Source organism: Artibeus jamaicensis, unplaced genomic scaffold (assembly GCF_021234435.1).
Source record: "Artibeus jamaicensis isolate MK-2021 breed Jamaican fruit bat unplaced genomic scaffold, CSHL_Jam_final contig_373, whole genome shotgun sequence".
Lineage (NCBI taxonomy): Eukaryota > Metazoa > Chordata > Mammalia > Chiroptera > Phyllostomidae > Artibeus > Artibeus jamaicensis.
The window spans coordinates 6,634,540-6,662,195 of NW_026521807.1; the positions used below are offsets into that span (position 1 = coordinate 6,634,540).

Sequence of the window (27,656 nt, forward strand, 5' to 3'; positions counted from 1 at the left end):
CTTAGTAAAGGTCCCTTGTAGTCATGAAACTTGAATTAAGCAAGTACATGCCTCCTTTCTCTTTCATTGCTGCCTTCACCTAAGTTCAACGAGAGTCCTGGCTGTGCCCTCTTACAGGCTGAGGGACGGGGCCCTGGCCGTCAGGTGATTGTCGACTGCTCTGTACCATTTGTTCCTTACTACAGATATCTTTTGGTGTGTAGATGTTTTTATAGGTTTATAGTAATTTTAATTTGTTCATAAACATACTCTCTATGCTTGATTATTACTTGACTTACCTTATACCAGATAATCAAGAGTTGAGTTCTCTCCCAAATATGTAGTCATTTAGATAATTTCTGGAGGAAATTTACCTTTGGTTTGCTTCAAAATTTTTTCACATAAACCATCCAGTTTTGCATAAATTGATATTTACAAAAGGCTTACGTTGCTTCCAGCACTTGGCTATTGTAAATTGTGCTGCTATGAACATTGGGGTGCATAGGTTCTTTTGAATTGATGTTTCAGGATTTTTAGGGTATAGTTCCAACAATGGAACACTAAAATCCTCAACAAAATATTGGCAAACTGCATCCAGCAATACATTAAAAAGATCATACACCATGATCAAGTGGGATTCATCCCAGGAATGCAAAAATGGTACAATATTTGTCAATCAATAAATGTAATACATCACATAAACAAAAGGGAAGACAAAAATTACATGATCACATCAACAGATCAGAAACAGCATTTGATAAGGTACAGCACCCATTTACGATAAAAACACTCAGCAAGGTGGAAGCAGAGGGAGCATATCTCAACGTAATGAAGTCCGTATAGAAGAAACCTACAGCCAGCATTGTACTCAATGGGCAAAAACTAAAAGCTTTTCTACTAAAATCAGGAACAAGGCAAGGATGCCGCTTTCACCACTTCTATTCAACATAGTATTGGAAGTAAACTCTACTCTCTTGAAACAGCATTATGGTACCTCTTCTGAATGTCATACTTCCCAACTGTAGCTTTAGCTTAATTTTAGAAAACCTCAATAATTAGAAATTTGAGCAGAATTAATTAAAAGAGATAAAGATTATATTAAGTATTTTTAAGTTAACAATGTCCAAGGAATTTCAGATAATCTCTTCACAATCACAGCATAATGAGAACTGATTCTCAGGATGATCACCCAAAGGAAGTGTTAAATTTTGGTCTGCTGCCTTTATTAGTTAAGTCAGGAAAATAAACAGTTATATTTTCTAAATGATTTTAGGTAACATCTTTTTCATAAGCTCTCAGTTATCTAAGGAAAAAAAGCTAAAACAAACATACTACTTGCTTGATAGCTCAGAGCTTAATCGAAACTCTCTCCCATCTTGCACAATAGACATGTGACACCATCCACAATGACCTGTGGTCAGACTGACCTTCCTGCACCTAGGAACCACCCTGCCCTTTACCTAATACATTGTCCTGACTCACATCCTGAAGCCCTGAGGCAACAGTCCAAAAGAACAAGAGTTCCCTTATTCCCCCAGAGTTTTTCTGTTAAAAACCCCTTCTTGCCTCCCTCCTCAGCTGCAGTCTGCCCAGACTCAGGCCGCCTGTGGTGCAGCTTCAAATAAAGGCACTGGGATCAGAGCATCAGGCTCTTCTGATCTCTGTTTCTTGCGCGTTTCTAACACATACCAATTTATCCCTGAACATTCCAGCAAAATTTCTACCGAAGACTGCAGATTGCTTGTGAATAAGAACCATGTGATCCTCATGAAGGCTTACTGTGATACCTGTATAGGCTGATGCATAACCACTGCTTATATATCTAACAATAAATATTCATGAGGATGAAGAAATAGAAAACTAAGTAGCTATTAAAAACCATAGATTGTGTCATCACATTCAAATTTATTCAAGATTAGTCTCTTCTTTGCTCATCTCATTTTAAACATGAAAAGAAAACATTTCAGTAAATGAAATCAAAGATTATTATTGAATTCCCATGTTAGACTTTACAGTCACATTTTAAAGCAAGGCCAAACTTAAAACATTCGAGTAATCAAATCCCTTTAGGCTGTGGGCTCCTCTTTTAAGATTGACTTTTTAAGATGATTAAGATTTTATGCTAATGAGAATAATTTTATAATCAACAGGGAGTGTCAGTATCAAAGAAATGAAGTGACATAGTTCCCAGCCATTGTTATTCGATACATCGTGTAGTGTGGGGTTTTCAAACAAAGTACTGCTGTGCATGGCATGGATGGACTGTGGATGCTGGTAGCAAAGCCACAACATCAGTATCCCTCACCAGCTCTGGTGAAAGGACTGATTAGGCAACAGGAATCTGCATCACAGCTGGGCCAGTGACTCTGCTAGAGAGGCTGGAAACCCTGACTCATCTTTGTGGCTTCTTGTCTTCCCTCATGTGGCACTAAATACAGGACAAAGAACAGAACACAGCAAAATGAGAGGGAAAGGAGGAAGGGACATTTTGTAACTCAAAAATATTTCAGTGTTCAACTCTTTGGTCAGACATAGTGCTGTGGGAGTAAGTAGTCAGAATTGCTTGTATTCAAGGCTTTTACTGTGCCAGGGGGGTGAGCACACTTACCTTCCCTCTCTCTCTACCTGTTAACGTAGCCTAACCTCTGGAGTTCAGACTTAGAATTCTGTGGCCGAATATTGGGGACACAAGACTTTGTCCCCAAATATTTCCATCTAGCATACTTTTTTGCTAATAGAAGAATTTTAAGTGTTCAAAGAATTATGATTGGATTTTTAATTTCATTAGTTCAGTCTAGTAATGTTTACTCATTTGTTCTAAAGAGCGGTTATACATTGTTTCTACTGGTTGTTTTGGGGTTGGGGAAAGAGCAGGAATTGTAGAGAATGGCTAATATTTCTATGTGTGGCTCCTCCACAAAAAAATTCTGGAGATTTCACACTATATTCAACACTGAGGAGGTACCAGCTTTCTCTAATGTAGTTCTCTGAATATGCTTATGATTTAGCTAAGGTATGAATAAATGCACACAATTTATACTTTTTAAAGCAAAACAGGACACACGCCTTAAAAAGACTATAAAGAGGTTTTTTATAATGTTTTAAGAGCATTATAAGCAGGTGTTATGGACCAGAATGAAGGGCCAACTTAGTTGTTACTATCAGGAACCTTTATATTGAAGTTCAAATTGGGCACACATCCAACATGACATTATGGGAGTTTTAATTATTTGACAGTGAACTATTGATTGTTAACATAAATGCCAAGATACTGTACTATACAAAATATCCACAGGAGCTTGTTCTATCTTTCTTTGAATTGTCCACAGACATTTCCTACATAATCCAACACACAACAAAGAAATGGTACACATTTTTCTTTCAGTTTATATACAATGGAAAAACAAGAGTGTGTGTGAGTGTGTGTATTTGACAAAGTTAATATAAAGGCAGGCTGATAGCTTAAGTCTATAGGTGAGAAATTATCCAATAATAAATAATCAGCATTTATTTAGCATTAGTCACTTTTATAACCAGTGTCATTTGATGTGATTAATAAAACTTGCTGCCCTTAGCAATTCTTTAATTTAATTTAATCTTTATTGTATTTTTTTACATTACCTTTTAGTCCCCTAATACCTCTCCCCCCTTAGTAATCACCACATTGTTGCTCATGCCCCTGAGTCCTTTTTCCTTTTTGTTGAATCCCTCCACCCCCTTACCTCTACCCCACCACTAGTGTTCATCCTGGTCTCCATCTGTGAGTCTGTCCCCATTTTACTTGTTAGTTCAGTAACAAGTAAATTAGATTCCACATATGAGTGAAATCATATGGTAATTGTCTTTCTCTCACTGGCTTATTTCACTTAACAAAATGTTCTCCAGGTCCATCCATACTGTTTCAAAGGATAAAATTTTTTTCTTTTTTATGGCTGAGTAGCATTCCATTGTATAAATGTCCCACAGTTGTTTTATCCACTCATCAGTTGAGGGACACTTGGGCTGCTTACATATCTTGGCAATTGTAAATAACACTGCAATGAACATAGGGATGCTTATGTTCTCAAATTAGTGTTTGAGTTCCTTCGGATATATTCCCAGAAGTGGGGTTGCTGGGTCAAAGGTAGATTCATTTTTAATTTTTTGAGGTATCTCCATGCTGCGTTCAACAGTGGCTTCTCCAATCTGCATTTCCACCAACAGTGCAGAAGAGTTTCCCTTTGTCCACAACCTCACCAGCCCTTGTTGTTTGTTGATTTATTTGTGATAGCCATTCTGAAAGGAGTGAAATGGTACCTCACTGTGATTTTAATTTGCATTTCTTTCATAATTAGAGACTTTGAGCATATTTCCATATGTCTATTGACCAATTGTGTGTCCTCTTTGGAGAACTGTCTATTCAGGTCCTTTGCCCATTTTTAAATTGAGTTGTTTGCTTTTTGGTGTTGTGTTCTGTATGTTCTTTTATAGATTCTTGTGCAGTCCTGTTACCAAGAAAGCATTTGCTCATTGCAAGCAGTTTGTTTTTAATATAATAGACATAAATGCCTTGGGTAGGTGAATGGGTAGAAGATGGGTACATGGATGGTAGTACATGGTGTGAGATATTTGAAAAATATGTGTGTGAAAATAAGTTAATATCATTATAGAAATATGCCACTTTTAGTCATTTATATTTTGGAGAAAATACAAATCTTGTTTAATACATAGATACAGGTATTTGCAAAAGACAATAATGTGGGAGAAAATTGAAGCAGCAGGAAAAAAGGCCAAATAGAGATGGATTGACTCCATAAAAAAAGCCGTAGGCATCAGTGTACAGGAGGGACCGGGGCTGTTGAGACAGGCTGCTGTGGACATCACTCATTCATAGGGTTGCCAACAGTTGGAGCTGACTCAGCAACACCTTATACACACAAGCATTTACAAAACAGTTTCCTGGTTTCCTTAGAAAGGTCAATGCCAAAAGTCCTTCATACTTTTGAACATGTTTTTTGTCATTCATTCAAAAGCTCTCTGAAAATATTTACCCTTTACATTCTAAGAAAATGTAAGTACTTGTAATAGATGGCACGTTCTTTACCTAATAAAGAAAGATTCCTATAAAAGATGTATTTCCTAAACTTAAAGTAATAGTAAATATGATCCTAATTATGTTTTTAAAGGAAATGTTTCAAGCTAACATTTACTCCTTGTTTAATTCACAAATATTAAATTCCAGTTTGAATAATCATTATTTTTGTGCAATTTAGACTTGATTTATAATTATTTCCATTATCTAACTTTTTTATCCTGATATCCAAATTTGATTTGAGTTTTCCATAACTCCACATGTAGGAATTCATTATATAAGAACTATTCTTTTCATGTATTGCACAATAAAGGTCAAAGGTTTAGAGAATATTACCCATGGAAAATGTAATTTGCCATCTGAGAAGGCTATTCATGGCAATCACATTAAATTAACAAACATTAAAATATCATAACTGAAATTTTCACTGGGCACTATTAAGCTACTTCTATTAATATCTAAAGGAATGTAATTTTTATATGCTTTTTGAATACAAAGAATTATAGTGGGATCTTCTCATAAATGGATTAACTATTTAGGAAAAAAAGAATGTTCTACCTACCATCTACTGTCTTCTCTCTGCAAAGTGAAAGCTCAGCAAGTTAATAAGAATTCCAGGACTGATTTTTATGTTATAAAAAGTTTAGAGAAAATTACACATATTCTAGACATATAAAAATAAACATGCTAATATATAAATGTATGAAACCAATATGTATACATCAAACTTACACAATATCATATGTCAATTACATCTCAATTTTAAAAATCACTGTTTAAAAAGAGTGGAGTTATTCTTTAAGCTTAGTAGTGTGAATTTTCTTTGGTATAGTCAGGAATGACAAATAATTAACCACGTATAAGTGCGAAACAGAGTACCTGACCTCCAGGAGCTCAGATCTCTGCTGGGGATCTGGATGGGGTCATATGTGAAGATAAGGATGTGCGTTCGTAAATCGCAGGGTGGTAAAGGCAGCACTACAGGATCACAGTCCTCCCTTGAAGGGGAAGCAGTGGGGGAAGATTTGAGGGAGTAGGAAGTACTTCTGTTGCTCACTGCAGTAATGAGGGAGGACTGACGCAGTATGGAGAGGAAGGGGGAGGCCATTCCGTCTAGAGGAGTGAGAGGAGCAAAGGCAGGGAGGCGGGGGAGTCACTTACTGAGGCTCGAAGGGCCCTGACAGGAGGTTTACCTAGGAGAGTCAGAGTTAAGTCAGGAGGATGGCCAGAAGTGGGGAAGCTAATAAAGAATCCCGCCCCTCAGCAGCATGAAAAGAATGATGTTTGTTGATCTTTTCCAGTTTATTCTGCGTACCTTTCTGCGGCAGGCAGAATAGTGCCTCCTCCCACCCCCCAAACATATTAGCTTTCTCATGCCTGGAATCAGAATGTGTTCCCTCATATAGTGACATCCGAAAAAGGAAGAAATAGGTGAAAGGCTAAACGAGAATCCTCAAAGATAGCCTTGTTTTCATCTGTGGAAACTATGAATGTTACCTTCCATGGAAAATGGGTTTTGCAGCTGTAATTAAGAATATTGAGATATTATAAGAGTGCTTATAAAGAGTGCAGCTGTAATTAAGGATATTGAGAGGCAGAATTTATCCTGGTTTATCCAGATGAGTCCTAAATGCATGTACCAGGGTCCTTATTAGAAGGAGGAAGAGGGAAGTTTCATACAGAAGAGAAAGAGGCTACGTGCTCCAAGCAGCGAGTCAGAGACAGAGGATACTAGACTAGTAGTTGTGAATGTACAGGAAGGAGACCTGAGCGAGGGAATGCAGGACCTGCAGCTCTAGACACTGGAAAAAGGCAAGGGCATGAATTTGCTCCAGAGCCTCTCTGGAGGGAGTGCAGCTCTGCCAATACCTTGATTTAACCCCATAAGATGCATTGCAGATTTGTGGCCTTAGGAACTGGAAGAGAATAAATTTCTATTGTGTAACCCACCAGGTTTGTATAATTTAGCCACAGAAGATTAATGCATGCAAGGCATTAGGTACTCATGAAGTCACAGGAAAGTCTGGACCGGCTCCAGTGGGCTGGCCTCTGGAATAATCCACCTCAGGCCTCCATCAGAACACAGGGAACACTACCATAACTCTAGCCCAGGTGCCAGGAAGCTCCTGTGCATTACAGCCTCAAAACTGGAGAATGCGCATGGGACTGTGGGCTCTTGCCACTGCCTCTGCCACAATTGCCTCTTGACACACAGAAAGCAGAAAAAAATGGACACAGGAATCTGCTACAAAAAAGCCTCTTACTCTGCATCAAGACTTTGCTTATTGGTGGGGGAGAGACACTAACATGAGTCAAGAGGGTGTCTTTTGCCTCATTTTCACCTTCCAGATATCTCAGTAGTTTTGCAGAGGAGACTGGGAAATACTTTTTGGTTTTCCAACTCCTGCAGTAGTACAAAGTTATCCTAGATGAGAGTGGAATGGAAGATGAGCAGAAAGACCCACAGAATTCAACACAGAGGGTTTGAGGTTATTGACATGACCATTCTAGGCTTCATCATTCCCTATATTTTTATAGATTTGCTTTTCTAAGAAACATGGGTTAATAAAATTAAGTCAGCTAATGTCACAACATTGATAAAATACTTTTTGTGTGAGAAGCATCATATGAGATCAAGGTGTGAAGATACTAAAGAAAGAAAAGACTTGGCCCACATTCTTATAAAGAGTGCTTAATGCATAACAAAACTGATACCTGTATAAGGTTAATACAGGATAAATTACATGTAGAAGTTCTGAGTGATTGGAAGTGAATTCAGAAAGTCTTCATATGGGGAGAGAGTTTTGAGTCTTTGTTTTACTGAGAAGGGTAGGATGCATTTCTGGATGATGGAGAACAGAGCATATCTGCAGGATGAGGAGGGAATGTAATCACCTGGGTGATTCTAGTTCCTTGGTATACAAGTCAGCATGGTTGGTACAGAAGTTACAGGAATGAAAGTGCTAAAATTTATGTAGTTGCTAAGTAGACAAGAGGCTCCAATTGAGGAACTGATTTTTCTTAGTGAAATTGTTATGACTTTGTAAAATCACTGGAATAAATTCTGAGAAAGGAAGTGAGGAAACAAAACTTGCAAAATTCATTGAGGAGGCCGAGGTAGTATCCAAAGGGCAAAGGGGAAGACTCTGACCTCAACTGCTGATGAGGTTTGACTTAAAAGACACCATTCTACAGATACACAAGCAGCTCTTTTTCTGGTCTTTTTAAAGTAAAAATAACATAGAGATGGCTAAAAAGTGGGATAGATGTGCATAAAATGAAGAGTAGAAGCCTAAAGCCTCTCTCATACTCAACCCCACCTCTGGGCCTTCTCTCTAAAGGTTTATTGCTATTATCTCTTTCTTGTGCATCTTTTTGGAAAGCATTTTATTTCTGACAAGAAGACCACATATTAATATACACAAATGTGATCATGTTGTATGCATAGTCTTTCCCTGTCCACTGAGATCTTTTAATTCCAACACATTTAGATTTAACCCATCTTTGGCAATGGCTCCAAAGTATATCTCAGTGTTCAGATTTCCCATGATGCCTGTCACCAGTTGACTGCTGCAGGATATTTATGTTGAGTTGCCATCTGCCCCATTTACCGTTTAGCTCAGGCTTTATTCTCCCACTTGCTCGCTCCTCCCCGGCCACACCAGCTTCTTACACATTCTTCAAACACATGAGTTGTAGTCCTGCTTTTGCACAAGCATTCCTGTGCCTGGCATGTTCTTCCTTTAGAAATTAATTTGCTCCCCTTCACCTCTTAGCGTACATTTTATCTTCTCAGTAAGACCATCTCTGATCATATTATTTAATATTGCGACCCCATTCTACTCCCAGTCTAGTTTCTTTTTAAATCTCCATTGAGCATTTTATTCCTAAAATATAATATTTTATTTGTCTATTTTAATATTTTATTAAATATAATTTATTTGTCTATTTTATTCACTAATATACCAGTTTCATAAAGATAGTATTTTCTTTCTTACTAATACCTTTATGAGTAGAGAATTGCTAGACATCTTCTATCAAGACAAGAACATAAGATTAAATAAAATCATATTCCTCATCAATAGTATTTAATTATTATTTAATCACATCCTTGCTTCAGATATCTCTATTTTATAATCATATATTTTTTAACACTGGAGACTTTTCATTTAGTAAATGTTACTTTAATATACAGGGTGGGGCAAAAGTAGGTTTACAGTTCATATGGCAAGTACTATAATAGTTAATGAATAATAATACAAGAATAAACTCTGTTTTACATACTCACAAGTATAAACCTGCTTTTGTACCACCCTGTATGTTTCTTTAAAAAGCATAATCATAACACATGGTAGACACCAGTTTAAAAAAAACATACCAGTCAAATAAATAAATTATATCTCTTGCTCTAATAAAAAGTAAAAGTGATGTAATTCTATACTTTGATAATTACCTTTTAACACCAATTTTAGGTACAATAGCCTAGTGAACGAAAATCTGTAATTGCATTTTAAAAGTTCTAGTTGTTAGTGAATTTGTTATGTGTAATATTCTTCATTCTCTGTGTCCAAAATAGGAATAAATAGTAAATGAAATTATATAGATGGTAACAATTTTCAACAGATAGTATTGTTTGAATATTCAGTAAACAATAATTTTTATCCATATGACTACAATAAACGTTTATGTTTCACTTCAATTTTTTAGTGTTACAAAATTTGCCACAAATTTCATCAGATAGTTTAGAGTGACATAGCAGTATACATCAAGAAAATCTCTAACTCTCTTGACAATAAGTGTCAGCAGAGCTTTTAGGTTCCCCTCCTTGATGGAAATATTTAATGTTATTAATACAGAAAAATGTAGGTGGATTTTTGGTAGTCTTTTCTGTTCTATGAAGCTACAACTTAGATTAATAAGGTTAATGTGTTAACTTTTTATTTTTCAAATTGCTGTTACTTTCATGTACAGTAGGAGAACAAACATACAAGCAACCCGATGTCTCATCAAGTATGCAAGTGAATTAGATATGTCCACCCTACAGGCACAAGTATGAATGACTTATTTCATAGAATTAACTGAGATTGTGGAATACGTGTAGGAACACAATAGAATTGCAGAGATGTAGTGTTCCCTGAAGAAGGGCCTACATCAGGACATTTATTACTGTTCACTGTCAGGATGCAGAGAAGTTGCACTGTGCTGTGGTACTGTCCCTCATTACCCTTCATTAAATCGCAACAAAAGGGCACAACACTACTACGGAACCAGCTAAACATTCACTGGAAACATTCACATTCAGTATCTAGGAGATCCAACTGATTTCTATGAGTTAGTGAATATTTAATTTATTATCTAGTATCTAGGATTTTTTTATTGTTGTTCAAGTACAGTTGTCTCCATTTTCCCCTCTCCACTCCCTTCACCCCACCCACCCCTGCCTCTCACCCCCAATCCTACCTCCTTCAGCTTTGTCCACGTGTCCTTTATACATGTTCCTTGATGACTCTTCCCCTATTTTCCTCCATTATCTCTCTTACCCCTTCCCCTCTGGTTACTATCCATTTTGTTTTTTTATTTCAATGTCTCTGGTTATGTTTTGTTTGCTTTTTTGTTTTATTGATTAGGTTCCGCTTATAGTTGAGATCATATGGTATTTGTCTTTTACCACCTGGCTTGTTTGACTTAGCATAATGCTCTCCAGTTCTATCCATGCTGTTGCAAAGGGTAGGAGCATCTCCAAAATATATAAAGAACTCATACAACTCCACTCCAGGAAGACAAACAACCCAAATAAAAAATGGGCATAGGCCCTGGCTGCTGTAGCTCAGTGGATTGAGCGCGGGACTGCAAACCATAGGATCGCAGTTTGATTCCCAGTCAGGGCAAATGCCTGGGTTGCAGGCCAGTTCCCAGCAGGGGATGCACAGGAGGCAACCATACACTGATATTTCTCTCCCTCTCTCCTTCCCTTCCCCTCTAAAGTAAATAAATATTTTTTAAATGGGCATAGGACCTAAACAGACACTTCTCCAAAGAGGACATACAGAGGGCCCATAGGCATGTGAAAAAATGCTCAGCATCACAAGCCATCAGAGAGATGCAAGTTAAAACTGCAGTGAGAAACCACTTCTCACCAGTGAGAATGGCCATCAACAAACCAGATCAACAAACAAGTGCTAGCAAGGTTGTGAAGAAAAGGAAATCCTAGTGCACTATTGGTGGGTATGCAGACTGGTGCAGCCACTGTGGAAAATAGTATCCATGCTTTTTAAATAAAATTTTTTAATAATAACCACAAATATATGATTTATTGTTTTAGTTGTAAAAATTATGAGCTTGTACTTTTAAGCTATTTTTTTATTTTACTGTATACTCTATGTTTTCACATTCAACAGTTGCTTAATTATTTGTATATTATGCTGACTAGAGAACTTTTGCCTTCTTTAATGTCTGCATAATTCTTTAATATTGTTAGATGGTGAATGGGAGCCCAAATATAAAATAAATTCAGTTATTTACAATATATGGCCACAAAAAAACATTACTATTAGCCTGTTAAAGCCTCTAGTCAGTTTCTCTTAATATTGAATTCTACTGAACACTATAAACTCATAATTTTGCATGACTCTTATGCCATTAAAACCTCAGTGAACTTAGGTATATATTTGTTTATTCCACAGTTATGTAGCATCTTCTCCCTGCCAGATATGCTGAGGACATGAGTAAGATAACCCCCTTCACTTAGTGCGGCAGGCTGAATAGTTGTCCTCTAAAATGTTCATGTCCTCATCCTTGGAACATGGGATTGTTACTGTATATGGCAAAAACTTTGTAGATATGATCAGGTTAAGGTTCTTGAGATTATTTTAGGATTATACTGGAATACTGATGTGGGCCCCCATGCAATTACATGTATCCTTATAAGTGAAGGTACAAGGAGATTTGACAGAGGCAGAAAAAGAGAGAAGACAATGGTGCCATAGAAGCAGAGATTAGAGTAGTGCAACTCCAAGCCAGGGAGCACTGCAATCTCCAGAAGCTGGAAGAAGCAAGGGGCAGATTGACCCTGGCCGATATGGAGGGAGCCAGCCCTACTGACCCCTCGGTTTTGGCCCAGTGATACCAACTGTGGTCTTCTGGCCCCGAGAACTGTGAGAAAGCAAATGTGTGCTGTTTTCAGTCACCTGGTTTGTGGTAATTTGTTACAGCAGTCATAGGAACTGACTATACACTCAACATTTAGTGAAAGAGACAAGCAAAACTAATAATTTGGTTCAGTGGAAGCCCTGTTGGAGGGACGTGGGAGAGGAGGTGTGATACAGGGCTGGAGCTTTAACTCCAGCAGATCGAGTTCTGTGCAGCTACTTGGAGGATCTGATCTGAGGCTTGAAGTAAAAATAAGAGTTTTCCAAGCCAGAAAGAGAATGCAAAAATGCAGAAACAAACAAACAAAAAGTATGGCAAGTGTTATAATCCAAAACTGTATGTCGAAGTGCATATTTTCAGGAAATACTCAGCTCTAAAATGTTTTCATGGATTTTTAAAAATTTAATTAGTCATATTTATAAAAAAAAGAGCGTAAGACTACAAAGCATTCTTGGAAAGAGTAATATCATATACACTACAAATAAGACAAAGAAATATTCCATTGTTACAAAAGTATAAAGAATAATTATTATATGTTGTCATTGCCAGAAGCTGAGGGTTTTGAAGAAGTTCCTGCATGGAAATTTTGATTGAAGCATCTTAACAGTGCCCTGGTTTAATGAGTTAGGGAAAGAGAGATTATTGGTTCTAGATATACAAATAATTACCAGCCCTTCAGATTGTAATGAAACTAAGGCAACAATTTTGATAAAAATATTTCTTTTCTCTTTTTCCATTTTATTTGGATTTATAAGAATTTTGCCTAGAAATTTTTGGCCAAGTAAAAAATAGAAAGAGGTCATTTCTCTGTGTTCTTTTGTCAAAATTAAACATTGGAAGTACTGAGGATGCCTGAACAGAACATCTGATACTATGTTGGGGACCCCCAGGAATTTTGTAGACTGGACAGAATTTGGATGAATTTTAAAACCTATTTTCAAACTTGATCTAAGTATCTGAAAGAGAGAATGGTAAAAAAATGTTATAAATCAGATGGAGATTTTCTATGACATGCAGCAGTCGTCAGTGATTTGGCTATGAGAACAAAGAAGGGGAAACAAGTCAATTACAAAAGACAATTCGTTTATCCAGGACACACAAGGAAAGTAAAAGTAAAAAGGCACCTGTTGTTTCTGATTCTTTTTCCAGAGCCAAGAAATCGGATTAGCTGATTACTAGATACTGATAATCTCATTCCCACACCCTTCACGGCATTAGGCATCGTCAGACTTTTTAGTTTTGTAGGAAAGAGGTCAAATATTGGCACTTCCCAAAGCACTAAAGAATAAGAATTTTTAAATGAGATTTTAGCCGTATTCACCTGGCATCTCCAGCTCACCTCAGAGCCATGGAGCGCACAAGCCCGCCCCAGGTCTCTCTGGCTTCTGGCCCAGCACTCAGTAAATTGAACCATGTCTACACCCCAGTTAAAAATAGGTTTGCACACTCAGCTGGTCCAGGAGGTCTCACCTCATGTATTATTTTGGCAGAGGGTTTTATGAGATAATTGCCTCTGAAAAGAGTCCAAAAATCATTGCTTTATATGCAAATAGACACAGACTGAAAGAGGTACTAGAAGTCATCTACAAAGATGGCAATATTCTGTTCGTTTGCTTGTTTCGATAAATGGTCCAAGAGAGCTTTTCTAGTGATAAACTCTAATGTATTGTATTCATATGTACAATAATTATGTGTAAATGATAGATGTCACATAGTTTGGGAAATCCTCTCATTATTCCTTTGAGAATAGTGTTTCCCCTATACGTATGATTTGGGATAATAGTACAATAGTATGGTAAGCTTTAGGAGCAACACATATACTAATATTCACTTATAGAAAGCTTCATTTTATTTACTTTTAAATTCTCACATGAAGATACATTTTTATTGATTTTAGAGAGAGAGGAAGGGTGAGAGAAAGAGAAACATGATGTGAGAGAGAAACGTTGATTGGTTGCTTCCATACATGCCTAGACTGGGGGTCGAACCCTTAACCTTCTGGTGCACAGGATGATGCTCCAACCAACTGAGCCACCCCGCCAGGGCAAGATTCATTTTAAATATTTTACAATTTCTATTTTTCATTTTCCTGTAATCCAAAAGTTTTCTATGAGTATTCTAAAAATACTATTTCTCACTCAGTTTTGTAACCAGATATCCAAGTATTTTATGCACACTGGTGATACCGCCTATTTATATAGACACATATTTTTCAGTTAATTTTCAAGGATTTTTTTATAAGTTGTACCCACTGGCTACTCTGTTAACAGGAATTTCTTATTCTGTCTTCATCTCTCTCTCTCTCGTTTTCTGTTCAGCCTAACCATGGCATTTCAATCATTCTGCTGCTCTCTAGACAAAAAGTTACTTCTGTTTGCCACCGTTTAACAATACTAGGGAAACTGGGTTGAAAAATAACTGCTAGTTCAATCAGCCACTATACCAATGTGAATTTTACAAAAGTTGCAGTTGGATCTGTGGCACTGGGCTAGTTTATTTAGAATTAGAACTTACCCTTGCTCCAACATAACAGATGTAAGAGACACAGTAGACTATCTTTATCAATGTTTTTTTACAGCACAAACAGCAGGCTTTTGCTCTTCCTGTAGCTTTTTCACATGGTTGGAAGAAGGAAAATGCAGATTTTATTGCTCTAGGAAGAAGACAGTGTGCCGTGGTGATTGGCTGTACGACTGTGCTAAGGTGGTGTCTAGTTTGACCCTGCGCAATCAGGTGGGTACCGCAGGAGAGCAAAGATTTTGACTGACTCAGATAGCGTGCCTGTTGCTGCCATCTAAATTAAAAAAGAAGCCCACTCTGTAAAGTCAGACTAAACATCATTTGAAAATAGACCTATGGGGAACTCAGAAGGTTGATGTGAGTCTTGGGTGATCATGTAGACTGGGCTGTCTCCCCACTTTTTGCCTCTTTCACAGATAAAATGGAAACTCCTCAAGTGATTTTTTTCTTCTTTTTTGGTAAAGGGGCTTCTTACCACAATGTAGAACAGAACCATCTTTTCTGACGTGGTAGACATTTTCTCTTGTACTCCCTTCTATGACTTAATTTCAAGGTCAACATTTCCCTTTCTCATTGGGGCTGGAAATGTTTCTGACTTGTAATCAAAGATGCCACATAGTTGAGCTTACTGTACTTTTACAAATTGTAACTTTACCTACTTTTAGTCAGATTCTCTTATTACTAATAGGCAGTTTTCCTCCAAATTGCATTTTATTTAGTTACTCCTCTTAATAGAATCTGTCTCTAATTTTTTAAAGCATAATTGAAAGAAATTAAGTAATCCTTCCAACCAAGCTCAAGCCATTTCACATTTAATATTCTGTATGGGAAAACCCATTTTGGATCTACATGTTCTACTGACATCACATTTTCCAGTCTTCCATTTTGAACTACAATGTGGTTTATTTCCTGAGGTTCTGCTTTGACGAGTGTAATTTTGCCATTGCATAACTTGAGCTTTTAGTACCACACGGTTACACTTCTTTTGGTCTTATAGCAACTAATTCTTGCCAGAAAGCAGCTTATGATCTATTTCTTTAAAAGTGTAGAAAGAAAAAGAAAATCTGAAGAAGCATATGAAGCATCCCGTGAAACTTGGAAACCAGCAAGCCCCTTTCTTAATTGCTTTTCTTCATTCTTAGGGGATTGATAAGGAGCTCATTGCTGTTTCATGGATATTGACTTCACAATTAATAATACACTATATGTTTTTAAGTCAGTAGATTTAAAAATAATGGCATGACTGTTATGTTAATTAAAGACAAAATACAGCTTAAAAATATATTTTCAGGGGAAAGGTTGATACTTTTTTGTTTATTTTACTTACAGGCATATAATTAATATAAAGCAAAATTCACGGTTCTTAGGTGTGAAGTTCTATGAATTTGGCAAACATATAATCAAGCTGGGAAACATTTCCAACATGCCAGAAAGGCTTTTCATGTCCGTCTGTAGTCAGTCCTCTGTTTCACACCCAGCTCTAGCAATCACTGATATGTCCCAATAGTTTTGCTTTTTTTCCAAAATGCACATAAAATCATACAGTATGTAGTCATTTTGAGTCTGACTTCTTTCATGTAATCTTATGCACTTGAGATTCTTCCATGTAGAACTGTGCATTTCATTGCTTTTAATGAGTAGTACTGTAGGTGTGGATGTAAATATCAAATTTCTTTATCCATTTGCCTTATAAATTATTTTACTATTAATAACTAGTTATTATTATCAAAATTTAGCTATTATTTTAAAGTACTTACTATGTGCCAGATACTATGGTAGACTTTTAACATAACTTATATGATTTAATGCTGCAAGTCATAACACACTATTTTTTTAACAATAGACCTGGACTGTAGATTCAAATCCCATCTCCTTCACTTACTAGTTTTATGACCTTGGACAAGTTTCTTAACATTCTCTAGCTTTACACGGCTGTGCAGAGGAGATGATAATAATACTTCCTCATAGGGCTACTGTGAATGTTAAATGAGTTAATACGTATAAGCACATCTAACAGTGTCTGACTCTTAGTGTCTAATATATGTCAGTTAAACTTTTTTATATACTTTTGAACAGCCACATAAAGTAGGAGTTAGTATCCCAATTTAAAGAGGACACAGGCTCAGAAAAGTTCACACTTCCTCAAAATCACATGGTCACTAAAGTGACAGATCCATGACTTTAACGCAGCCTTACCTGCCTCCAAACTTGGTGCTTCCTGCAGCGCAGAACACTACATATTAAATTAACACCGCTGAGCCTCTCCCTGACACTGTTGCGACCCAGATGTTCTGAGGGATCCTTTCATTACAATGCAGCTAAGCTCTGCATAAATGATATATATTTCTATTTCTATTTCTATTTATATTTATATTTATATTTATATTTATATTTATATTTATATTTATATTTTCCTCCCTTAGAGCACACAATCTGCATTTGAAGTTACTGTAATTCTTTAAGATTGAACAATAAGCTGAGGCCAAGCAGGCACCTTGCTACAAGAGGAAACAAACTGGAAAGCGGGGCTGCCCTGAGATAAAAATGCCAGTTGAGCACAGCCACTGGGAAGGCTGCCTTCGGCCTGCGTACCCCTAGGGGATGCCTCTTGCTCAGGGGAAAAAAGGAAAACACACAAATCCTTTTTAGAGGAAAGGCCTGAGGGTTTTTCAGTGAACAAGTTAGTTTAATTTATTGAACTTTTCTGGCAAAGTAAATGGGAAAATACTCACAACTAATACTTTAAGGCTAAGTATAACCTTGATTCCAGAACCAAAAACAAACAAGATAAGCAAGACTTTGACAAAGAAAGTTACAGACCACTTTTGTTTCTGAATATAGGTACAAAAATCCTGAACAGTATTGGAAAACTAAGTCTAGCAATGTACTTTTTAAAGCATAGAAACTATTGTAACAGGGTGCAGCCAAGAGGGGAGCCCCAAAAAGGCATTTGGAATGGGGTCCAGAACTCAAGGTGTCTAGGAAATATTGGAGAGACATATAAGATGTCCTCACCCCTCCCCCTCACGTGTGTGAGTTGGGGAAGGGACACATGGAGCAGGGCCACTGAGAGCTGTTTTGTACAGCACTGGCTTTGCAGCTAACCTCTGACATGGTCATTTAACTTGTCTATAACCTTTAACTGGTTTCACAGATATGTTAAATCGCTGTGGTCGTGCTCTGAGCCAGCGGGATGGAAGTGACTTCCACCCAAGACTGGGGGCAGCTCCCCTGAGTTACGGTGCCTGCATGAGAGCTTGAAGTTGATTGGCTCCATGACATGGGGCCATACCTGCCCAGACTCACAGTGGCAGCCAAGTAAACTTGGAATAATATGGGAGTGCTGGCAAGTATAGCTGATTGTAGGAGCAGTCAGAAATGGGGCTGCAAAGGAGCACAGGTGCGGGAATTTAAAACCCAGACACGGCAGCCATTAAAGGAGAGTGAATCACAGGGCTGTGGTAGTGCAGGGAGAGAGCCACGCACTTCTGGCAGAGTGCAGACCCCCTCGTGGTTTTGGTGAAGAAAGGAGAGAGCCACGAGTTTTTTCCAGAGTGGGGACCCCTGCAGCCATGTGAAGGAGAGAGTGCCACCCAGCCTTGCCAGAGTGGCGACCCTCCCCTCTCTGCAGCTTTGTGGGGAGGTCCATGCGGTTTTGGCCAGAGTGCAGACCCCTGCAGCTCTGGTAGAAGAGGCCCACTCATGGCTTTGGGGTGCTCCCTTTCGCCACATGGCCTGGGAAGCAGGAGAGACTTTGCCTGGAAAATGGGTACAAAGAACTATTGCCAGTGGACCATGAGAAGGTGCCACATGGCTTTGGATTAATTGGAGATCCTGCCTGGTGGGCGACACAGCCAACGGTGGCAGGAGCCTAGATCTCGGACCTTTGCTTCCTTTCCTGAGTTACAGTACCCTGAATTAGGGCAGCGTTGTTTGTATTAGCTATATATATACACACAGACATATATAAAAACCACACAATGTGATATTATACAGCAGTGAGAGTGAATGAGACGGATGACTCATACTTCATGTTGAGTGAAAGAAGCCAGTCACAGAAGGCTAGTCCTTGTGCGATTGCATTTCTATGAAGCTCAAAATTAAAGCAGTATTTATACAGTATATTATTTAGGAATATGCATATGCATAAAAAACATTCTTTCTAAGATGAAGGAATGATTAGCACATGGTGTAGGATAGGCTTATACCTCTGTGTGGAGGCAAGGGAAGCGGTTTGGAGGAGAAGCACTTGGAGTGTAACCATGTAGGTAATTTTGTATTCTTAAGTGAAGTTAAGTGGTAGTAGCAATGCAGGAGCTTGATGTACTATGATCCTTTTTAGTATGTGTATTTACATGTTATATGTATATTATATGTATCAGAATAGCATGAAACTATTTTTAAATTATTGAAACCACTGAAAAGTGATTTAAAGTAACAGGTTTGGGGGCGTCTCTTTAAATTCTGGTAAGAGCATATTTTAAGAATAGAGGGAAAAGGGAAGACAGTAAATCAACCTATCAAGGCATTTTTTGACTTTGTAGTCAGAGAAACAAAAGCCAAGTCCAGGGCTAAAGCATTAAAATACTGCTCAGTATCATGTCCCAAGGGCCTGGGGAGTCTGTGCATGAACTGACCCTGCCTCGGCCTGACAGTACGGCAGGGATGGTCGGATCCAAGACTCCCAATGCCTCTGAAGGCCTGTGCCCTCCTACTGTCTTTTTCCAGCCAAAGTGTTCTGTAGAAGTAGACTTGGGCCTGCTGGTTTTCTTTGTTTTAAGGAGTCTCTTTGAAGCAGAAAACTAAACTCCTCTTAAAAGCCTGTGCTGTTAACTAAGGAGTTCCATTTCTGCTTGTCAGACAGTGCTCCGACACATGAAGAAAACAAGCAAATCAATTATGTAAATAGGTAGACAGCTTTATGAAACACAGGCTAGCAACCCTTGGAACTCAGAGGATCAGTGTCGTAAAACACTGATACTTCCTGACAGTTTTTACATGGGCTTTGTTGATATGCAGAGAATCTGTATACACTGAGTCAACATTTAAACTCTATGCAGAAGATAACATTTGTAACAACTTAAGAATGAGCTCACATTCTGAGGTATTAGAAATGAATATTTACCCTCATAGTCATTAATTAGACCTGTAGGAGTTGCATGACCACTAAACATTTTCTTTTCTGTTGGAGTAAAATCCTTTGTAAAAGAGAAGATAAAGTGTAAACTTCACTGGCACAATCTTCATTAATAAGAGGCAGCCATAGACATCTCTCCAAAGACATTTGACTGAACACATAGAATTATCACTTACCCCACCACAAGGATAATATAGCAACTCAGCAGCAGAAAAGTTTATATTTGAACCTCTCAAAGTACCAGTTTTTATATTTTCCACTCCTTCAGGATGGATAGTACCATATGGCTTCCACATAAGTGAACCTGTTACTAATAAACTAGGACTGATGTGTAATTACGTTTTCAGTGATTCATCTGTGAAACACCCTGGGTTATTTTACATGGAAGCATCTGGTTCACATGTGTACAGTGGTTATTCTGTGGTGATTGACATCTGTATTCTTCTCATAAAGTCCCCACTGCACAGATGTGCACTCTCGCCTTCTTGTACAGACAAGCCTGCATTTGAAAAATCCTTGCCTCGACCCTGCATATGAACATTTCAATTTTCTGCACACATACACACACACAACACTTTCGCTGTGATTGGAATATAATATAAGCATTTCATGCAGTGTTTCAGTTGTTGAACAGATGTATGTAGGCGCCTTTATCTCTTTTTATGTTTGTTTAGACCATGACATCTGTTTTAGATTGTAAGCTCAAAGAGGGCAGTGACCATGTCAATTTAATATTGTGCAGACAATGTCCAGTGGAGCATAATTCACTTTCAGATGCTGGCTAAGTGTTGTCAATCAAGATGGTGATGTTAATGACTGTAAGAAAAAATAGAGTTTATAATCTGATGTTAAACACATTTTCCACTTTAAGAAATATTTGCTATAAGTGACCCTGCTTTCAATTTCAAACATTATAATTACCCAGGTAACACATACAGCCATGTTGTTTTGAGGAGAATTAATTTGCTTTATGTTAGAATAAGTCTGTAATGATGTGTGGTATGAGATCTCAAAAGAGGCAGAATTCAAGGCAAATGTCATGAGAGATCTGGCACTTTAGCTGAGGCTTCAAGGGTAGACAGAACTTGGGCATGTAACAATGAAGGGAGAGACATGGAGACAAAGTGAAAATGGGCGGGAGGCAGTGGGTGAGAACATGGGGGAGGCGCCCTGACTTGGCCATTCATACATTGTGAGAACTTGGGTTGAGTGAGTTGCTCAACCCAGTCACTGCTGGGATATCTAAAGGGTTCGTTTCTCATGTGGAAAATAGAGACCATAACAGGACATAGTGTTATTATGACAATTCCACAAATAAGGAGCTTATCGCAGTACCTGCAGTATTGGCTGTTATTCTCAGTGATACATTAGCAACCTTGAATAAACTGTCAAGAGAATTTTGATTGAAATAAAGATACATATAGTAAATTATCAACAGGTGAATGGACAAAGGATACTTTTTATTTTATTTTTTCTATTCTGAAGTTTTTGAAGTCTTTGTAATATGCATGTACTACTTTATATACTAAAGAATTAGTAATTTTGTTGTTGCTTGCTTTTACTAGGATACAGAATTTAGAATTTCTGTATTTGAAACCCTACGATTCTTAAGAAGTAATTAGGGAAATTTATTATCTCTTTTAAGCAAATGTTTGCATTAGTAGTAACTATTTCACCCTAAGGAATATTTATTTGATTTGATTCAATACCAAAAATAACTTCAGAAGAGCAGGTAATACAGAAAATTTAGTTTCATAACTTTGGATGAAACCCGAAAGTTGCACTATTCTCTTCTGCCCTGAAATCACTTCCCATATTTTAGTGTGATAAGTAAAAGTTTAGTAGTGACATTTGAACTTTTTTTGGAATCAAAATACCCTATGTGTATTAAACTTTTCCAAGGCAAGAGGTTAGGTTGGCCCTTCTCCAGTCGTTCTGAGCATTTAAAATACATTCTCCTTGGCAGTGCTGCGTCAGTTACTTAGAGAATCACTACCAGTTGTGAGATACAGTAATTTTTCTTAAAAACATTCTACCTCCCTATACAGCTTAGTTTTACTTTACAGATGGTTATTTTTTAAATCAACTGAAAAATACATCTTTTAAGTTCAAATTTAAAACCTACAGAATTTCATGGATGATTTCCATCTTCCTCCTTCCGGGGCTCCAAGCTCTTTCTGATGTGTCTCTTTAACACGGGCGGAGCCTCTCTCAGAATGTGAGCAGTGACCGTCTTTGTGCTCACCGGTAACACCAAGTGTGATTAGTACTCTTTGTGAAGAAACGGCTTTTTAGTTTGTTCTTTCTTTGTATCAGTTACAGGACACTAACTTTATATAAAAGTTACATGATGTTGATGATGTTATAAAACAGTCTGACTCCTCAAAAGTGCCAGCTGCAGAGTCATCCTATCATTCCATGAAAAGCCTAGAAGAACATTCAGGGAGGATTTGGGACGGATTAATATTCAACAGAGGGAGGAGAGAGGGCACCCACAGCACAGGATGGTACTGATGAGAACTTTGCTACTTTGTGAGCAGAGGGATTAACTGGACCAGGTAATCATGAGAACACTAAGAATAAAGTCTACTAGCAAGGACTAGCAAATAATGGAAAAAGTCTTTAAATTAAAGTAGAAACTGACTTCTCTAACTATAAAGCCAAAGTCAATTTAAAAAAAGAGAGAGAGAAGGTGAGGGAGAAGATGAGGTGTGGTCCAAAGGTCTCTGTAATATACCTCTATCTTTCCTTAATGTCAGGGAAAGTAATAAAGGAGTCTCCTATAGGGACTTTTCCTGTCCTCTTTTAGCAGGAAAAAAAAATCTCTACTCATCAGGCTTATTTATATGAAGCCAGGAGAGAAACCTGTTCACTAGGAATCTTGTCATTTCTAACCACTCTGAAATGATTTTTTTTAAGTAATCAGTGAAAAAAAAGAAAAATAAAAGTGAGCAGTGATCTTTGGCCACTGCTGGGATTATTCCCTAAGAACCCTGATACACCAATCCAAAAGAACCTGTGCACCCCAATGTTCATAGCAGCACAACTTACAAGAGCCAAGTGCTGGAAACAGCCTAAGTGCCCGTCAGTAAATGAATGAATCAAAAAACTATGGCACATTCCAAGGAGTTCTGGACAAGGTGAAGGCGTAAGTAGAAACACTTCACTTCCTTGCACAACCAAAAGAAAGATAACAAGAAAAAAAGAAGGAAAGGAAAAGAAAAGGAAAGGAAAATCAGCCTGAAGGTGGAAAGATTTAAAAAAAAAGCTTCATGGAATAATTAGAATTTAAAGTGGGCTATAATTAATGGTTGTTATTTAATTAGACACACAGGAACTCTCAAGTTTCAAGTTACTTGTTTAGCTCACTCTCTATTAAGACTGTAGATTCAGGTTCTTTGAGTAATTTTTTTTCAAATTTTACATCTAAGCGTGAATTCTTGGAATAAGCATGTTCATGAAATTATGTAATTCCATGTAACTACGCTAAGACATGTGTAAGAATACTAATTGTTGTGTTGCTTATAAGATCATTGAAAAATAGAACCAAGCCAAATATCTATCAGTGGTCAGTGGTCAATGGTCAGTATAACCAAATTAAAATTAACAATGAATGTAGATATGTATTCTCAACATACAAAGACATTGCTAATATTTTTGGAGAGTTCAAATATCAAGCTGGAAAATTGTATGTATGAAATGATTCAATTTTTGTAAAAATATGAAAATACAAATAATATAAAATAGAATAATGGACCTTTTTAATACTTTTCCAAATGTATAAGAAGTCTTAAATATTATTTATAAAAATAATTACGCTTATTTTTTGGTGTGGGGAGAACTCTAAATTTACTCTGTTGACTTATCAGGGATATAAAGGATATAGAACAGTTTTCTCCATTCATTGAATATATTTTTTGAGCACCTGTTATCTACTTGGCACGGAGAACGAAAGTGTCAATATCTTTCTAAACTCCTCTTGACTTTAGAAGATGGTCATCAGAGGTGGAGTGCCAGGAACCTATTTCCTTTGGAATTGTCACTTCAGAGGGGTCCTTTTGCTTTATTCTAATTTTTAAAAATTAAATTGATCTTTGTGTTCTGGTTGTACAATGTGTAGACTACAAAAAACCTATACACAGGTTTTTCCATATCTGACTTTTTAATTGAAATCATTCAATTCTTTTTCTTTTTTCTAGGAGAAAAAGCAACTCTTAAAACATTTAGGGCCAGAGAAAAATGTTTACTGTGTTTTGAGTTGACATTGAAAACTTACGCATGTGTTCATCATACTTTTATTCTTTGCTGTATCATTTTATCCTCCCGTGGAATATATGTTTAGATGTGTTATTATGTCACAATAATTATGTCCATCTTTATTATTAATTTTTACATTGACACTCCCAGAGGGTAGCGCTTGTTGTCTTGACAATCCTTGATGCCTAGCACTTTAGCACTCCTGTGAGGGGAACATAGTCAAACTTGGCTTGTTCAGGACAAGACAGAACCTGTCATATATCCAGTGTCAGCCAAACAGGGTTAATGGTGTGTGGTCGTGAGGCCAAGAAGGGTCCTCTGTGGACTTTTTAAAATAACCTCTGCAGCTAAGTATGGGTGCAGGCTTTTTGAAATACTCATAATCCAAAAAACATACTTGATGTTTGGAGATTCTTAATCGGTTATTCTTTTATATTAAAGAAGCTGTTAGCAAGAACTCCTCTGGGGTTTATGCAATATTAGCAGCTAGTATTAATAGTTTCCAAATGTTTTGTGAGAATTTATAAGCATTTTCATTTACAACATCTCATTTAATCTGTAGACCACCTCTGAGACCAATATCACCACATCAGTTTTCTAGGTGAAAGAATATAAATCCAGTTAGGTTAAATGACTTGCCAAAAGTCACATAGCTAGTAAGAAATGAACCTGAATTCAAATCTCTGTGTCCTGACTTCAAGACCTGTTCTTTTTTTTTTTAATTTATTTATTTACTTGTTGTTCAAGTACAGTTTTCTGTCTTTTACTCCCATTCCAGCCCACCCTCTATCTCAGCTATACCAAGTGGCCGTCACTTCTCCTCTGCCCTTCAAGTGGGAAGCATTACTAATATTGCTGGATTGACTCGCCCTAGTCATAGCTGCCCCTGAAGCCACCTCCATTTGTGAATATTAAGTATGTTTTATTCAGGTTCCATAATGAACCAGACAAGATTTACACAAGAGTATAAACATATGTTCGTTCCTAAGTTGCCTTCTGATTGAGCCGTTTGCCCTCCAGCTTTTTACGTTTTTTTTTAAACTGGTTTTTAAGACCAGTTAACAGTCAGTGACTATGCCTTTTATCCTGAAACTTAAAAAGAACATTTATGTAAATAGAGAAGTCAGTCCATTGATGTAGTAACGGCAGTACTGAAACTGAATAAAATTTAGTTACTAAAAAGAAGATATGTAGATTTGGTAAATGAATGACCAACAACTACTAAAATGTAAAGTCATTATTAGTTACACACACACTTATAATCAAATGACCACTAAAGGAAATTCATGTGATTAGAACTTTTAGTATTGAAATTAAAATGCATGCTAATAGTAGAATTTAAGGAGGCAAAGGAAAATGGAAACTGGGGTAGAATTATTGAAGAAATGGTTTGAGAAACCACTTATATCTTGGCATAAAAATAGTTAGAGAACAGAGTCTATTTTATTTTTTACCTTAATCATGAGTACTGTCTTAGGCCCTCGAATGTTTGTGACCTCAGAATAACAACAGATTAATTCTACAGGGGGTAAGGTAATTAAGTTCCCTTCATCTCTCTTTCTTTATGTGAACACAGCATAGGGAACTAAATCTCTAAGTGCAATTCTGAAACAGAATTTAACTTTATTTCACTTATGTATCTCTTAGTTTTATTTTACTCAATATGGAATTTTTTTAAATAAAATGATCTTGACTTTCTTTTTGCTCCAGGCTTGACCCTCCACTTCCTGGGACGTCGGGAAAGGAGCAGCACAGCGCAACAGAGGACTTGTCTTTGGAGACTCTGAGAAACAGCAGCTCGGGAGACCTCTTTGATGAGATTTAACCGTCTCACCGAAGTTCTTTGATGTTCACTAGACTATGTTTTCTGTTCATTTCGCTAACCTAAAAAAAAAGTGCAATCTCAACTCAGCAGCAGCTATTACTTCATCTTACACTTTAATTACATACACAATGAGTTGAAGCCATTGTGCAAAATGGATTATACATGTGTATGAAGATAGGACTTGATGACAGTGGCACATTATTCTAAACTATTCATTCAGCATGACTATAATTACAGAAAATCTCACTTTTTGTTACTAAGGACAGGTTGATCTTATTCTGTTCACACATGTTATATACGGTAGCTGTCTAACATCCTGTCTGGGAAGACTCTGGAAATATGACAAAGAAAATGGCTACAGGTTTTTTTTTGAATAGTCATAGTCAGAACATTTATGTCTGAGTATTTTGATTTGTGGAATGACGTATAAAACCTAGTTTTAGGGGGTACACAAACAACCCGAAAATCAAATGGTACAATGTCTGATACACTGAAGATTTTGTGTTCTTAATAAAATATGTTACTTAGTTTAACTTTTGCCTTCACTGTACTAACACGTCTTCATAAAGTGGTTACTAATGTAAATGTAAATCCTTTTCTATTAAAAGAGCATATTTTTGGAAATTATTGATAAAAGATTTGTTTCACACGTATGAGGACCCTCTTTGGTGATAAGGATCTTGTTGTATTCACATATCATATTTACCTCAATGACATCTGGGGCAACTTCTTAAAAAATACACAGTTTCCACTGAATGCCTCATTTCATCCTCCTTCTCTCCAGTTGGATATCCATTTTTTCCATGCTACTCAGACTTAAGAATAACCCCCATGTTGATAAACCCCAAAATTGGTCCATTCAAATCTTCATCTTAAAAAGCCTCTCAGTAACACGTGACCCTCAAACACTTCTTCTCAGTAAACATTGTCTTCACTTAACTGTTGCAATAATATGTACTGTTTCTATTTCTCTTTCTCTGGGGCCACTTATTTTTTAGATTACTTGGCTGAGTTTTTCTTGCCCAACAGTTAAATTTCGAGTACTGCAGGCTTGATCTCCAGCCTTCTTGTTTTTATTACCAGCATTATCTCCCTAGGTTATGTGTGGATTTAAATACCATCTATATATTGATATCTCCAAAATTAGAATATTAGAATAGTCCTCTTTCTATAGTTTCATATATATATATATATATATATATACACACACACACACACACACACACAGGGTAGACAAAAGTAGGTTTATGGTTCATATGGAAAATAACACAGGAATTAATAAGAATATAAGAATAAACTCTGTTTTGTGCACTCACAGCTGTTAGCCTACTTTGGTCCCACCTTGGATAATAAGTTAATTTATCATTAACTTATTAACAGAGGAGGTTCTTAAAAATCTGTCTGACTACTTTTATCTGCTTGTACCTTTGTTTGGATACTTTAGCACATCCAAAGCAGAGATTTGATTATATCTCAATATAAATTCTCCCCCAGTTTTCCCCATCAAACTAATTACACCATCACTCACCCAGTTTCCTCAGGCTAAAAACCAGGAATCCTCCTTGGTGCTTCTGCCCCTCTCCTCTCACATCCTATTTGTTCCTCCAAAATACACCTTGGCTTTGTCTACTTCTCTCTCTCTGTCTACTACATCCGGTTTCTGACTGTTCTCCCTGTATACTCAATTCCTTTACAGTCCAGACACGCAGAATTCTAAA

The 27,656-nt window shown here is 37.1% G+C and overlaps 1 protein-coding gene across 4 annotated transcripts in view; it reads left to right on the forward strand.

Annotated features, from left to right (window-relative positions):
- The window catches only part of XRCC4 (X-ray repair cross complementing 4), a 211,176-nt gene extending 184,113 nt beyond the window's left edge, over positions 1 to 27,063 (forward strand). For 3 of the 4 annotated variants that reach the window (XM_037142965.2, XM_053664414.1, XM_053664415.1), the window contains exon 8: positions 25,824 to 27,063. In XM_037142965.2, coding sequence (XP_036998860.2) covers positions 25,824 to 25,938 — 115 coding nt within the window. In that variant the 3' untranslated portion in view covers positions 25,939 to 27,063. Of the gene's footprint in view, positions 1 to 24,891; positions 25,015 to 25,823 lie in introns of those variants that run through there. The other variant, XM_053664416.1, reaches the window with a different exon arrangement.
- The last annotated feature ends 593 nt before the right edge of the window (positions 27,064 to 27,656 follow it).